Below are 15,535 nucleotides of genomic sequence, written 5' to 3'. Positions count from 1 at the left end.
GTGCTATACAGTATAAACTTGTTTATCTATTTTATATATACCAGTCAGTATCTGCAAATCTAGAACTCTCAATTTATCCCTTCCCACCCCCTCCCCCTCAGTAACCATAAGTTTGTTTTCTATGTCTGTGAGTCTGTTTCTGTTTTGTAAATTCATTTGTCCTTTTTTTTTTTTTTTTGCAATTCCACATATGAGAGATATCATATGGTATTTTTCTTTCTCTTTCTGAATTTGTTTCTGTTATTTCCAACTTTCATTCACTTTGCAGTCGCAGTATCTAGCATTGCCTGGAGCATAGTGGCACTTACCTGGCTAAACAAATATTGGTTGAAAGTGTTTGGGGTTCACCCTGGCAACTCTATCACCTGTTCTCTGCTCTGGGCTCCGGCCAAGTTCAGCTGCTTGGCCTCCCTCCCCAACCAAGCACCCATCACGCCTGCCTCGGCTTTCGTTGTCGACACCTCTGTTGGGGACACCATCTCTCCTCTCCTTTTAGGTTTGACTCAAGGAGGCCCTGATACTGGGATATGAACTGTCAGTCTCACTCCTCTGAATTCTTTGCTTTCACTACATGGGGACAGTTCACGACTCACTTACAGAAAGTGGCAGCTCCTTGAGGGAAGGGGGTGGACACACTGGGTTGTCTTTTCATCCCCTTGGGATCCCTGGGCATCAGACTTCCTCACATGAGCCATTTGCTGGCCCAGGAAGGGAGGTAAACGCATGCCTCTGTGGTCAGGCAGGTGACCTCAGTACTGATGTAGACCATGTAGCTCCTTCTAAGGGGTCAGCTCCGCTGCCAGTTGCCCTGAAGAAATAAGGTTCTTAGGTTTTCAAGAGAAGCAGAAATTCGTATTTTTATTTAAAATCTCCTGGCTTTGAAATGTTGGTAACTAATTCACAACTTAAGAAACACTATGTGGGGCAAATAAATCCATCAGTATTATGGTTTCAGCCAAGAATTTGGAAATTCTGCGGGGAATGAGGAATGCATGAATGAACAAATTCACAGCCAGGGTTGCAGCATGAAGGTGTGTGGGGTGTGACCTATGTAAGGCGTCAGCTGAGGGAAGGAGTCAGGGCTGGTGCTGGAGCGTCACTCACCACATCAGGCTGCCAGATGCACTGTGTCCAGCCAGAGGGTAGGCTGGCGGCTTTCCAAAGCTCCCTTTCCAAAATGGACAAAAATCACAAAAAAGAGTAAAAAGCATGTAGAGACCTGGGTCTAGGGTGACCAACTTGTCCTGGTTTGCCTGGTTTTGAATCTCAAAGTCCCACATCCCAAGAACCCTCTTAGTCCCAGGCCAGCTGGGACGGTTCGTCACCCTGGCTAGATCCTATCCCTCTTCCCACCATGTCCCCAGCCCACTGGTGGACAGTCATCATGGCAGCTGAAATATGTGAGCTTATTAAGTACCAGACATCATGTGTTAGGAGCTGCATTGTTTCCCTCACGTCTCATAACATCTTCATGGTGTGGATTTGTTACCTGTTCTATAGATGAGAGTTGGTGTTGCAGAGAGTGAAGTGATTGGTCCACGGCCAGTAGCCTTGCTGGGATTTGAGCCTACATTGGTCTTGCTCTGTGCTCAACCCCACTCCCAGAGGGCGCAGCAGGGTGGCCTGAGCGTGACGCCCCGGGGAAGGGTCAGGTTTCAGCTCCCCAGAAATGCACTTGCCTGGTTGGAGGTCCACCCAGGATCAATTTTTGCAGGTCTGAACCCTCCACGCCTGGCCTCTCAGACCTGCCCAGGCTCTTGTCTTTCTGTACTTTGGCCCCTAACCCCTGAAAGGGACAACCCAAGAAGCCCTCAGGAGACACTTTTCTGTTTCCAGAACACCCCCCGCCCCCTCCTCTCCCTCCATCCTGTGCCCACTGCACAAACAAGGGATGAGTCTGGCGCTTGGAAAATAAACGCTGACTGGTGATTTATTGCCCAGTTTGGGGAGAGCCGTCCAGGGCAGGGTGGGCAAGATAGCAGGACATGAGTGTCCCTGGGGTCTTGGAAGGTCGTGGAGTGCAGGATCTAGTTGAGGTTGGGGCTGGCCTGGGCCTGGCTTGGGGTGAGGTGGCTGGTCAGGTAGCGCACGGCTGAGCGGATGCCCTCCATGGTCCTCCGCTCCACTGATTCCAGGATGTGGGTGACGGTGCGCAGGGCTGAGATGGTCCCTTCTGCCAGCCCAGAGGAGAAGGCGGAGCTGGCGCTCCCTAGGATGCTGGAGACAGAGTGCAGGCCGGGCCCCGTGGTGTGCAGCAGGTCTGTCATGGAGCCGCGGCCAGAGGCCAGGATGCCTGTGGCCATGCTCATGGTGGTCTCAGACCACACCAGGATGTCTGCCAGCGAGCTGAAGGACCCCTCGCCCCCGCCCAACAGGCTGGTCATGGAGCGCATATAATTGTTCTCGCTGGCCTCGTAGTCTGTGGGCCTCCTCCCCAGAGCCACCCTTCGGGGCCCAGGCAAAGTGGGGGCTGATGGCAAAGCGTAAGTGTCAGGGTTCAAGGCTTCCAGATCCTCAGGTTTCTCAACAGCTTCAGCGGTGTCAGAGGCCCGAGTGTCAGGCTGGCTGTTGGCATCCGCAGTGCTCAGAACGGGCTGAGCCTCCACATTTTGGGGGGACTGTACCTGAGCACTTGGGGTAGATGGAGCTAGTTCCTGCCCCCTACCTGGGACCCCCGCTGTTTGTGGTGTCTCTTCCTTAATCAGGGAGTCTTGTTGGAAAACCTGAGGACCCTGAGTCATCCTTGAATCTTGCCCCGGTCCATTCTGCACTGAGTCCTGGAGGCCCATGGATGTTTGCAGTGCGTCTGGGGCCGGGTGATCAAGCAGGGTGGTGGCCTCCTTGGGCTCCTGGCCATGCCCTGCAGCAGCTTCATGCTTGTCCTTGTCTCCAGACCCTGACTTGTCCTCCAAGGTGGCTGGCTTGATGGAGGCCTGGTCTACATCCTGCTGTTCAGCCAAAGCTGCAGTGCTGAGAGCTGCTGGGACATCTGCAAGGAGGGGCACCGGACTTTGGGACCCCACGGTTGGGATGTCTGTAGACTTGCTGTCACCATGTGTAGGGGTGCTGGTGGCTCTGGCCTCTCCTGAGGGCACGGTGGTCATCTAGGCCTTCTGTCACTTGTGCTGGTTGAGGGAGTGACCACTGCCTTGCTGGGCTGAGTTGTTCAGGTGGTGACATCACAGGGGGCTGTTGAAGCTGGTGATGTCACAGGCACCTGCAGAGCAAGGGTCGTGAGCTTCCAGAGTGGCTGCCCTAGGGCACTGAGTCTCTGGGACTGTTCATGGCCAAGTTTGCTAATGTCTAAGGAGAGCAAGGCAAATGTGGAAAAACATGGAAGTTGTACACAGGTGCAGTTGCCCACAAGGAATCATGATGGCCATGACTCTGATGAAAGAGAATGGGATACAGATGTTGATTTATAATAATGTCGTAAGGGACCACTCCCAGCACCTCTCTGTCCACACTGTTGACTGATTTGGCCAAGTCTTTCTGCAGAGAGTGACTTTTGCAGCAGTGGTGAGTAGGAACAAGTGAAGGCTAAGGGCCTGGGCAGCAACTGGCCCTGATTGTCTTTGGTTGTGGGAGCTATAGGCGGAAGGTGTGTGTCCCATCCTGAAATTTATATGTTGAAAGCTAATCTCCAGTGTAATAGTATTTGGAGTTGGGGCCTTGGGGAAGTGATTAAGTCATGAGGGTGGGGCCCTCATGAATGGGCTTGGTGCCCTGATCAAGTGGACCACACCAAGTTCCCTGGCCCCCTCCTCCATGTGAACTGCAGCCAGAAGATGGCTATCTATGAACGAGGAAGCAAGTACTCACCCGACACTGAATCTGCAGCCTGAATGGACTAAGACAGGGGTTAGCCCTGTGAGGCAGGATAAACAGTCTCCATCTTCTCCCTGCTTAACTAGGTTGGGAGGGCAGAGAGTAACAAAATATCTGTAAAGCCCTGAGTGTTCTTTGGAGAAGCGTAGACCCAGATAAATGTGCTTGTGCTTGTGATTAAGACGGTGGTTAGAGGGAGAGTTCCAGTCTGCTGTGCCTGTGCTCCCCTGCGGTTATCACCTAACGTTTAGAGACTGTTTATCATGGGCAGGAAAAGAAGCTACACATCTAACCTCCAACAACCCCATCATCTCTAGGTAGGTACGGATCCATTATCGGGAAGCCGAGCCTCAGAGGGAATAAGTGACTTCTTTAAAGGCACTCTATTAATAAGCGCTGAATCTGGGATTTCAGAGCTCAGGCTCTCCAGCACTACCTTATATCCAGAAGGGATATTAAAATATTGAATGATTGTCATAGGAAGGATATTGGCTAATGCAGAGAAAGGCTTACCATAATCTCACCGCATCAGTATATAACAGTTGCTGTCACTTCTCCGAGCACCAGGCTCAATGCTTAATGAGTATTTCTTCTCCCCATGAATACTCTGGCCATCTCAGAAGTCACAGGGCAAACCCAAGTTTGTCAGTGTGGGATGACCTTGTACTTTGTAAAGGAATCACGGAAAAGACTGCTAGTTGCTCATCTTAGTAGCCGTTCTTCCTCAAGATCAGAAGTCCAATTTTATTTAGGGTGGCTATGTGCTCAGACAAAAAAATATATTTCCCAGCCTCCCTTGCAGTTAGGTAAGATCTTCTGGCCAATGAAATGTAAGCAGAAAGTATTGAGTGGAACTTCAGAAAGAATTCTTCAAAGAGCAGAACACCTTTTTGCTCCTTCTCCTTTATGCCATCCTGTTATCAAGAATGTGAAGGCTGGAGCACCAGCAGCCATTTTGATACATGAGGTGACCTTGAGGTTGGAAGGCACACACTAAATGCCACACAATTTGTGGAACACATAGAAGGAATCTGGGTCCCATGGTTGGAGCTACCACACCAGCCACCAGATCAGACCAGACTGTTGCTATCCTCCAGAATTCCTTTGTGTGAGGGAAAATAATTACATATATGCTCAAACCATTGTTATTTTGGGTTTTCTGTTACATGCAGCTAAACTTAATCCTTATCCAGTTCTGACAGTTCTGACATCCCTGTCAGGTAGGTGGTTGTTCAGTGTTTGTTCAAATAGTTTCCTGTCTTAAAAATCAAGGTCAGCACATTGCATTAAGTGCCTGGCACTGTACAGGTGTTATTCCCCCACTATTCAGATAAGGAAACTGAGACTTAGAGAAACTAAATACACAGCAAGTTAAATGCTTGACTCCAAAGCCCTCCATACCCCTACAGCCCGCTGCTTCTAGTTAGAAAGTTCTTAATGTCACCTCATGGGCAGACTGTGACCCACTACAACCATTAGACACTCTTCTTAGGCACCGAAGCCAAACTCCTTGTCCTTCCATTTGGAATTCGAGTTTTAATTCAACGTATTGCACTTCACACTTACCCTTGTTAAGTTTCACATGCCTTAAGAATCTGTGCCAAGATGTCAAAGAGCAGAGAAGATTATTAAAATTGGGGTAAAAAAATATTGTTTATTTATAAATAAATATTAGATATTGGTATAGAACACAATGTGTATTTATTCTATTGTTACATGGAATATATATATATACACACACATATATATATACACATACACATATACAAAAGAAAATATATCTAAACATTTTTTTCTTAATTTAGTTCAAAAGTTTCCTGCCTTTATTAAGTAGTGTTCAGAAGAGGAAATTAGTCTGAAAAATTTTGCCTTTGATTCCTTTCAGCCCCTGTCTTGTAGAGACAATGACTCTCCTATTAAATATTCTTATTTTAGGGTAAATTCAGTTTATGGAATATTATGCAGCTGTATAAAGCCTACATATACACATGGGAAAATGCTTGCCATATACTATCACCCTAAAAAGCAGGATACAATATTTTATGTACATTATGTATATTTGCCAATACACTCAGCTGGAGGTAATGAAAGCCCAATTCAAACTGGGTAAGCAAAAGTAATAAAAATAAAAGTGGAGCAGGGAGGGTGTAGCTCAGTGGTAGAGTGCCTGCTTAGCATGCACAAGGTCCTGGATTCAGTCTCCAGTACCTCTGTTAAAAATAGATAAATAAATAAAAACATATATACATACATCCCCCAAAGTAATACAAATAAAGGGATTTATTGGTTCACAGAAATGTATAAAGTCTAAAGGGATGTTTCTGCAGAGAGTTCAGTAATGCTGTCAAGATTCAGTCTTCTCTTTCTCCCTCTCTCGGTTCCCTTTTCTCACTGATGGACAGATTTTTAGGAATAGTCCTCTGTATCCAGGTTGCTAGCAGCTTCAGGTCAGTGTAGACACCCTGGTCCTCAGTAGTTACAGCAAACCTCAGGCCCTGAGTTTCATGGGTTCCTGTGTTTTCCTCTGAAAAAATCAACCTGGGGACAAAATCCTGGTTGGTCAGGCATGGAATGGGGACATGGGGTCAGTCTCATTGAAACATAAGGCCTGCAAATAGTAGTGGAGTTGGTCCCAAAGGAAACTGGGGTGCTGTTACCAAAAGAGGGCAAAATGGACTCTGAGCTGGAAACACAGACGAGATCTGCTGTATGGTGATTACAGACATTTAAAGAAAGTCTAGTAGGAAAAGCCTGGCAGAAAGCAAAATGCCCACAATAGATTCTGATTATTGTAACAAAATCACAAAATATACATAAGCAAAAATAAGTAATAATAAAGACAAAAATCCCCCTAAGCAACATGGTGGACTGAGTGTGTGGGAACCTGCTACCCCAGCGTACTCACACTTACTCTCACACTGACACACTCACACGCTGACACACACTGGCATCTTTCAGACGCAGAGATGCGGGGTAGCAACACAGCCCACAACAGGTTAAGTGTATAGCTAAGCTGCAAAACATGGGAGGGCGCAGGCTCCAGAAGGGATGGAAGTGGGGACTGGGCTGGGTGTCGGCTGAGGTCAGGCGCTGGGGATTTTCTAATGTCCTTCTCAGGACAGCCCCGCTGTGGCCCTGGGCGGGCCTCCCTGTCAGTGAGGAGGGCTCCCCCAGAGCTCTGCCCACAAGCCAGAGAGAATCAAGGCTCAGCCCAGCTCTGAGCGGGGGTTGACGTCACACCGTAGGAGGACGCTTCCACCTGACTGTGCTGTTGCTGTTGGAATTGGGTGAAGCCGTGGGAGCAGCTGCCGCCCCAGGACCTCAGACTTGCTGGGAACCCCCTATAGGCCCCAAACCTGTAGAGCTGTCCATCGGAGTGCATCGGCTGATAGACTCCTCTCTTCCCGGTGTCAGCTTACTAGCTTAATATCAGCTTGGGGGGATTGTTTCCCCCATGGAAAACGACTAAGAATCAGGGCTTTGTTTTCCCCAGTAAATCGGTGGTTCACCAGCACACCGCTGAGTCTGAGTACACTCTCTTTCCCTGGCAGGGGGCTGTTTGCCCTGCCCTCCAAAGGGATAACCCTCAGGGCTCCCTTTTGAGGATGGCCTCGCCCCATGATCCCCCAGCGTCCCACACAGCAAGGCAGCTGGTGCTCCCAAGTGGCCTCTGGGACTGAGCTGCCAGGGTTCAAATCCTGCCGCTGCTGTAACCAGCTGTGTGACCCAAAGCAAGTTACTTCACATCTGTACCTCGGTTCTTCCGACTTTTAAGTGGGGCTAATAATAGTCCTACCTGTGGTATAATGAAAAGTAATATATATTTGCTTTTTGTCCTGGCACAGAGCTCCTAAAACCTTTGGAATTTCCTAATAAGAGTGTCTTGTGTTATTCATAATTGTTGACCATGCCCGAGTTTATGTTAACGAGGGGACTAGTAAGATTCTGGAGGGGGACTGGTTGCCAGAGGAACCAATCTTGTGGTTAGAGGATTGGAACTTTCAGCCCCACCCCCACAACTCTGGGGAGGGGGAGGGGCCGGAGGTGGAGTTAACCAATCACCAATGACCAATGATTTAATCAATTGTAACTACATAATGGGCTTTGTTTTTCCCAGTAAATTAGTGGTTTACAGTAAATGGGCCTGGAGCCTTCTGGAGCTCTGCAGCCCTGCCCACACTCCTCCCCCGACCCGCACGCCCGTGGCCCTGTCCACGATAAGGGTGGTGCACACGGCCCCTACCTGCCAGTGAGACCACCTGGGGGCCCTAGTCTCTGGTGGCAGCTCCTCCCTCCCTCTGTCCCAGTTCTCCGCTCCCCCTTCCCCCCCCCCCCCCGCAGCCCTTCTGAATATCAGCGCTCTAAGGGGGTGCTCCAGATTCTGCCTCTTCCCAAAGCTCCTGCTTCCTGTGTTTTCAAGACCTTTAAGGAGTTGAGCAACCTGGGCTCCATTAGCAGGTGGTATGGGAACTCCACTTAGAACACATTGGGTTTGTTTGGAAGGAATAGGTAAATAAGCCCCATGGGGTGGGGGCTGAGACCCCGAAGGCATTCTCAAACGACAAAAGGTGATGCTACTCTGCTTTCTAAGGAGATGGATGCTGTTACCCCGAGAAGAGAGACTTCGTTTGGAAAGAGCTGGGTTTGGGCCAGGAGCCCTCCAGCCCAGATGCTCTGCCGGAGAGATGGGGTGAGGGTTTTGAAGTTCTTCGGTTGCACTGAGAAGGGGAGAAAAGGTCAGGCCTTTCTGGGAGCAGAGCAGGTGAGGCTTGGGGAGAACAGAAATGTCTAGAGGGAATTTTTAAATTGTTTGTGTTGAGCTCTCCAAGGTACACCCGTCACCATCTCTCCACAACATCAAAAATCACACCTTGTTTGCTAGTGCTTTTGTGTGAGCGCTGGTGGCCAGGGAGCTGCAGACCCAGGGGACTAGTTTCTCCCTGAGGTTGGCAGGAGCAAACTGCCCTGGGGACGTGGAGCAGGGACAGTAGAGGGCTGAGTTACAAAATGGTGCTGGCACAGTTGGTTAAGTATCTGGAAAAACATTGGGTTAGTTTCTCACTTTCACTTAAAGAAGTAAGTACAAAGAAAGAAAAAGAGAGAGAGGTCCTAAGTAAACTAAAAATATTTGGTTTTGGGGAGACGTACTTTCTAAACATAAAAGAAATTCCAAGGAGGAAAAATAGACATAGGTCAAAAAGCAATCTAAAAAATTTAAGAACAAACCATGAACTGGGAAAAAATACTTGCTACAAATATAACATAGGATTAATACCTACGCTATATGAAGATCCCAAACAGATCAATAAGACACCATTATATACCAAACACCACAGTGTGCAAAAGATGAGCACAGATCATTTACCAAAGAAATCTAAATAACGAATAACCATGGGACAATGTTCAAAGGTATTAAGAGCAGTACAATTTAAGAAAAACAAGGTATCTTTAGGTAATGGGATTATAAGTGACTTAAATTGTGTGTGTGTGTGTGTGTGTGTGTGTGTGTGTGTGTGTGTGTGTGTGAAATGAATTTTCTAATGTTTCTCTAGTAACATGTATTACTTGCATCAAGATCCTAAGAGTTAAAAACACGGTTGGGTCAAATAACAAATGAGTAGCCAGCATCAGAGACTTCCAGTTGTGGTGGACCGTAGGCAAGTTTTTTCTTTCAAGCTTTTGTGCATTTTGAAATTTATACAATTCATTTGCCCTTTCAACAATGAGTAAATATTACTTGAAGTATTAGAACAAATTTGCAAGTTAAAATAAATTCCTTCTCCCTAAACTTCCAGAAGCCTGGGCCCTGTATGCAAACAGGATTCAACCCAAACACCCACTCTGAGTGGGAAGGCAGTTGAACTGAGAGACCACCCCTCCCACCCCCATCTCTAAAACAAAGCAGTGCTTCAGTCCTCTACCCACCACATACACACCCCCTTGGGCTGCCGCAGCCCTTAGGATGCCTTTTCTAGTCCGGCCCCCATCTCCAGGGTCCACCTTGATCTCTCCCCACCCTCAGGTTTGGCCTGCCAGCTGCTGTGAGAGGACTCAGGCCCCTCAGAAGCCTGGTTGGGGGCTGTGCAGTGGCCGGAGGGGGGCCCTGAGGGGACTCCGGTGCAGATCAGCCTTGAGAAGCTGGACCAGCAGACCCCTGAAATTCACCTGCCAAGCGGTGAATTATTCTTCTGCTCACGTGTGCCTCCACTCATCCTTACTCCTGGGTGTCTGCCCTTCAGAGTGTGACTATATTAGGAGACTGGGCCTTTAGAGAGGTAATTAAATTAGAATAGGGTCACTAGGGTGGGTCTTAACTCAATATGACTGGTGTCCTTTTAAGAAGAAGAAATGTGGACCCAGACACACACACACACAGAGAATGCCCCGTGAACATGAAGACGGCCATCCATAAACCAAGGAGAGGAGCTGGGAACATCTCCTTCCTTCACTGCCCTCAGGAGTAAACAGGGCCGACACCTTGATTTCTGCCTTCTGCCTTCAGAACTGAGGAAACGCGTTTCTGTCATTTAAGCGCCACTGTCTGTGGCACTTTGTGTGGCAGCCTGAGCAGACGGATACAGTGCTCTTGAGCACAGGATTAGGCCCTCGAGTAGAATCCCAAAGAGGGTAAAGATAGGTATCTGCTTGCAAAAAGTGTAATTTGAGAGACAAGTCATCAATCTGTTGTCACAACATGGCCTAGTGGGCCAAATGCACATTCCCTGAAGTGTGCGGGTTCCCAAGATCTAGGCTGCTGGAAAGACTTAAGAAGGCTGCTAGAGGCCAAACCATGGGGTAGATTGGGGGGTGTCACAGGGTTTTGCCCTCAGGGTCCCCAACTGTCTCTCAGCTCCAGAGATCTGATAGTCACAGAGGGTGGGGTGAGGAGGGTGGAGGGGATGAGGAGATGGGGTGGGGGTGGGGCAGAGCCACCTCCTGCTCCAGGCTGGGACTCTCTGCACCGAGCCAGCTTCACTCCATTCCTAGGGTGTCCTGTGGATGCTCTGTGCCTCTCAGGCCCGGGACTCACTGCTTCCCCTTCTCTCCTCCCACCAGGGGCTTCTCAACCTGGAAGGAGTGGGGAGAGGGCGGGTTTCCCCAGAGTTATCACTCTAACAAAGAGTTGCTCACTGAGCCTTTGCTCTAAACTAGTGGGTTTTAGCCTCCTTAGTCTGGAAGGAACAATTCGGAGAAGGGATGAAAGATATGGGCCCCTCTCCAGAAAAATGCACATGCACAGCTGCCCCACCTCTAAGATCTACCTGTGTCTGGTTATTTGCATTCCAGGGACCAGCAGACCCTTGAAATTCACCTGCCAAGAGGCTTGTAGGCCCAGAGTTGTGCACAGGTGGCAGGGATGGTGGTCAGGGATGCAATCCAGGTGGAAGGCACCAAGGCAGCCAGAGGCGGCCCTGTGTGGGGAGGCAGTGGGAACACACTGGCTGATCCCGGAAAGCTGTCCCTGGAGGCAGAAGGTCTCACTTTCTTCTGAGGCTGAGAGAGTGGTGGAGGGTTCTGGGCAGGAGAGAGGCACAGAGTAAGTACGGCTTTGGGAAGGTTTGGGGAGGAAGCCTCTAAGAAGCACAGCCTTGTAAGAGCCTGCCTGCCACATTGCAGCACAAATGAGAACTGCATTTTGCAAACGTTCCCTAGAAAGACAGGCACTGTCTTCCAGAACGAAGCAGAAGAGCAGGGTCAGGAAGCCCAATCAGGTTTTGTTTGTTTTTTTTGTTTGTTTCCTTGTTTCTTCCTTTTTTTTTTTTTTAACATTTTTTTTATTGAGTTATAGTCATTTCACAATGTTGTGTCAAATTCCAGTGTAGAGCACAATTTTTCAGTTATACATGAACATACATATATTCATTGTCACATACTGTTTCATTGTGAGCTACCACAAGATCTTGTGTATATTTCCCTGTGCTGTACAGTATAATCTTGTTTATCTATTCTGCATGTGCCTGTCAGTGTCGACAAATTTTGAATTCCCAGTCTATCCCTTCCCAACCCCTGCCCCCTCAATCAGGTTTTGAGTAAATAGAACAACAAGTCTTGATCTGCCCCAAACAGGAATGTATTCATGGGGGTTGGTCAGCAAAGAGTTTAAGAAATGAGGATTTGGGGAACCAGCATTGTCAAGGGGAGAAGGGGTGTTCTCTGTAACATAACCCCAGGAGGGGATGGACCTTCAGTTTGCAGACACCTAGAGGGGTCCCACTCACCCGCACACCATGTCCACACTCAGCCAGCCACTTTGAGTGTCCCCTGGCTTCTGTAGTGGATTGAATTGTGGCCCCCAAAAGACATGTCTACCTGCGACCTCAGAATGGGACCTCATTTGGAATAAGAGTCTTTGCAGATATAATAAGTTAAAGATCTCCAGATGAGGTCATCCTGGATTTAGGGTGGGCCCTGCATCTAATGACTGGGTCCTTATAAGAGAAAGGGTAGCTGCTGAGATGGAGCTGCTGAGATGTGAAGATGGAGGTGGAGATGGGAGTGAATGATGCATCTCCAAGCCAAGGAGCTCTAAGGGTTGCTGGCAGCAAGCGGAGGTGAGGGAAAGGCATGGAACAGATTCTACCTCAGGGCCTCTAGGAGAAACCAACCCTATTGACACCTGGATTTCTAAGGTGATCATACGTGTTGGGAAAGGACCTCATGCTTAAATAAATTTGGGAAACACTGGGTTTAACTATAGGTTTCTTTGCTGAGGAATTTCTCAGAGCCTTTAGTAGGCTATGAGCTCTGTGAATTTCCCAGCAGGGTAGGGGGTGGGGGGTGGGGAGCCAGTATTGAACACACATCTCCCAAAGTTGTTTAACCAAGGAACACTTGTGTCAGCTCGGGCTGCCATAACAGGATACCACAGACTGAGCGGCTTAAACAACAGACATTTGTTTTCCACAGTCTGTAGCTTCAAGTCCAAGATCAAGGTGTTGGCAAGGCTGGCTCTGGTGAGGTCTCTTCTGGCCTGCAAATGGCTGCCTTCTCACCGTGTCCTCACATGGCCTCTTATCTGTGCGCACACAAGCACACGCACACACGTGTACACACACACAGAAACTGCACTCTGGTGTCTCTTCCTCTTCTTATAAGGACGTAAGTTCTGTTGGATTGGGGTCCTTTGCTTTTGATGTCATTTAACCTTGATTACTTCCTTAAAGACATCTCTAAATACAGTCACCCTGGGGGGTTAGAGCTTCAACATATGAATTTGCAGGGGAACACCTTACTTCATGGGACTGGTTTTCTCCCAGAGGCATCTGGGGAAATGCAGATTTAACTGCCTTGAACTTGATTCCAGGGACATGGGGGTGGGAGGGGGCACTTTGTTGGCAAGTGGCTGTCATCCATCCCTGCCTGTATAACAATATCCTTGATATGGCAGGAGAGGAGAAAGAGCTTGCGGTAGATTTTTTAAAGGTCACAATATTTTGCGGCTCCTCCTGTCTTTTCTCTGTCTCCTGAATCAGGGTTAGCCACGTGACTTGCCTTTGTCAAGGGGACAGTAGAAAACATGACACAAGCAGAGGCTTAAAAAGTGTTTGTGCTTTGGGGCTTGGCTTCTCTTACTCTTTTTGGAGCCCAGCTGCCAAGCAAAGAAGTTTGGCCAGCTTGATAATGAGATTCTTGTGGCCCGGTTGCCCTCATCACCCCAGCCAAATGCCAGACATGTGAGAGGGGTCAACAGTGACACAGACCATTCAGCCCCCAAACCACTTGCCTGCGAATTTTGGCCCCATAGTGAACGCAGGTGAGACCAGCAGAAGAACCACCCAGCTAAGCCTAGCCCAAATAACAATAACAACAACAACAACAACAACAACAGTATTTACTCTGAACTACTCAGTTTTGAGGCATTTTCTTACATAGTAGTAAAGTCATCTTAGAAGAGACCTGTGACTGCTTTATACAGAATAGTCTTCTCAGGGTGCCGCTGTCTGAACCAAGTTAACTTCTTAGTGCTGTGGAAAAATATCTTTGCTGCCAATCTTGTATTAAAGTTTTCTAATCTCTTAAAGATATTAGCATGATGAATATCAGGTGAAAAATCTTAAATTGATACCCCACAAAAAATAGGATGTGAGTTTTATCAGGTCGATCCCTGAAATTGCCATAATATATTGGCTATAGCAAAACTGAAAACATGTTTTAAATGATAGTATGTCTTTAATATGTAAAAACTGACCAATCTTGAATATTCTTGAATATCCCACTGGAAGGAGCTGGTGAAACACTTAGGTTTACTTGCAAAGCAATTTCCTTTTGAGAAATGGTACCATTCTCTGAAAAAATCAAGCTGAAATGACTGTCTTGTTTAGTCTTGGTTAGCTTCGGAGAGTCAGGGGCAGGGAAATGGGGGAGAGAACAGTGGATATGGGGACAGCTTCCAGGTGCCCTCCCAGCCTGATCTGGCTCTCTGCTGCCCCCCAGTGCTGGTTCTGTGGCATCACAGGAGGGTGCCAATCCCTGATTTAGGCTCCTGGCTCTGTAGGAGGCAGATCTCTCTGAGGGTCTGCCTCTGAGTTCCAGACCCCATGTGACAAGATGAGAAACAGGTTTGTGTTCCATACTCACTCCCATCCCTACCTTGAAAGCTACACATTCACTGTCACTCTAAAAGTGTCTAGTGACAGGAGAACAGAGATCATTAGCAACCACTGCCTCTTCTGGGCTGATTTTATTTTGGGGTCCCACTCACATCATATTAGGTACACAGAAGATCACTCAAATTCCACATTAAATGTGAGTTCCATATAATTATATAAGCGTTGACTTGCGTTGAAGTTGAGGGGGTTTTTTCCTGGTCAAATACACATAATATAAACTATACCATTTAAACCATTTAGAAGTGTGCAATTCAGTAGTATTAGGCACATTCACAACATAATATGACCATCACCACTATGTAGTTCCAGAACTTTTTCATCACCTCAAATGGCAACTTGTACCCATTAAGCAGTCACCGCATTTAACTTTTTAATGTGTGGTCACAAATTTTAGACATTTAAACATTAACTTTTATTATTAACATTTACTAATCTAAAAATTACACTTTTATTTTTATATTTGGAACCAATGAATCTTTTTTTTAAAGTTATACATATTCTCATAGGACATTAAGTCTACTAGATGTAGCCCTGTGCCTGGGGTATCTGGGTATAAGGAGACCATGAGAAACCTCCGTCCACTCCCACCTCTGAGCCCTACCAGGAACTATTGGGACCCTGGGCTGCCTTCCCAGGGCTCCCTGCCCTCTGCACTACCATCAGCAATGGATTCTTTTAAACATACCTGTACAGCATAACTGTTTACCTAAATTATAAAAGTATGACATGGCCATTATAGACAAGTTGGAAAGTGCAGATGAGCATAAAGGGGAATAACTACCCTTTCTAATTCCACCACCTTGAGATCACCACTGTTAACATCTAGGTATCTTTTTTCCCGCAATCCTTTTATTTCTAGGCAAAATTACCATCCAACTTACCTCAAGCAACACGTACATGATATATTTTTACTTACAAAACTGGGATCGCACGGTACTTTCAGTTTGAAACTTTGCCTTTGTCCACTTATTAAAAATGCTCCTTGGAGCAATTTCCTATATCCTTAACTATGATTTTAATAGCTGAATACATTCAAATATAAATTTTAATTGAAAATATAACTTCAAGTGTAACAGTTGCACGCTCATCATTTAGAC

At 47.4% G+C, this 15,535-nt stretch overlaps 2 protein-coding genes across 4 annotated transcripts in view; one reads left to right on the top strand and one right to left on the bottom strand.

The window, feature by feature from the left end:
* Positions 1-15,535, top strand: part of NMUR1 (neuromedin U receptor 1) — a 55,688-nt gene that overhangs the window by 17,545 nt on the left and 22,608 nt on the right. The window lies entirely within an intron of this gene.
* On the bottom strand, positions 2,028-3,104 carry TEX44 (testis expressed 44). Its single transcript, XM_006183300.1, has one exon. It carries the CDS (start codon positions 3,102-3,104, stop codon positions 2,028-2,030), a length of 1,077 nt encoding a protein of 358 aa, XP_006183362.1.

This window comes from Camelus ferus, chromosome 5 (assembly GCF_009834535.1).
Source record: "Camelus ferus isolate YT-003-E chromosome 5, BCGSAC_Cfer_1.0, whole genome shotgun sequence".
Lineage (NCBI taxonomy): Eukaryota > Metazoa > Chordata > Mammalia > Artiodactyla > Camelidae > Camelus > Camelus ferus.
The sequence above is the reverse complement of the archived record's forward strand: the minus strand, read 5'-3'. Positions and strand labels throughout refer to the sequence as shown.

What these genes read in the sequence shown, in the direction of transcription:
- TEX44 (XM_006183300.1), bottom strand. Translation starts at nt 3,104, where the DNA reads ATGACCACCGTGCCCTCAGGAGAGGCCAGAGCCACCAGCACCCCTACA.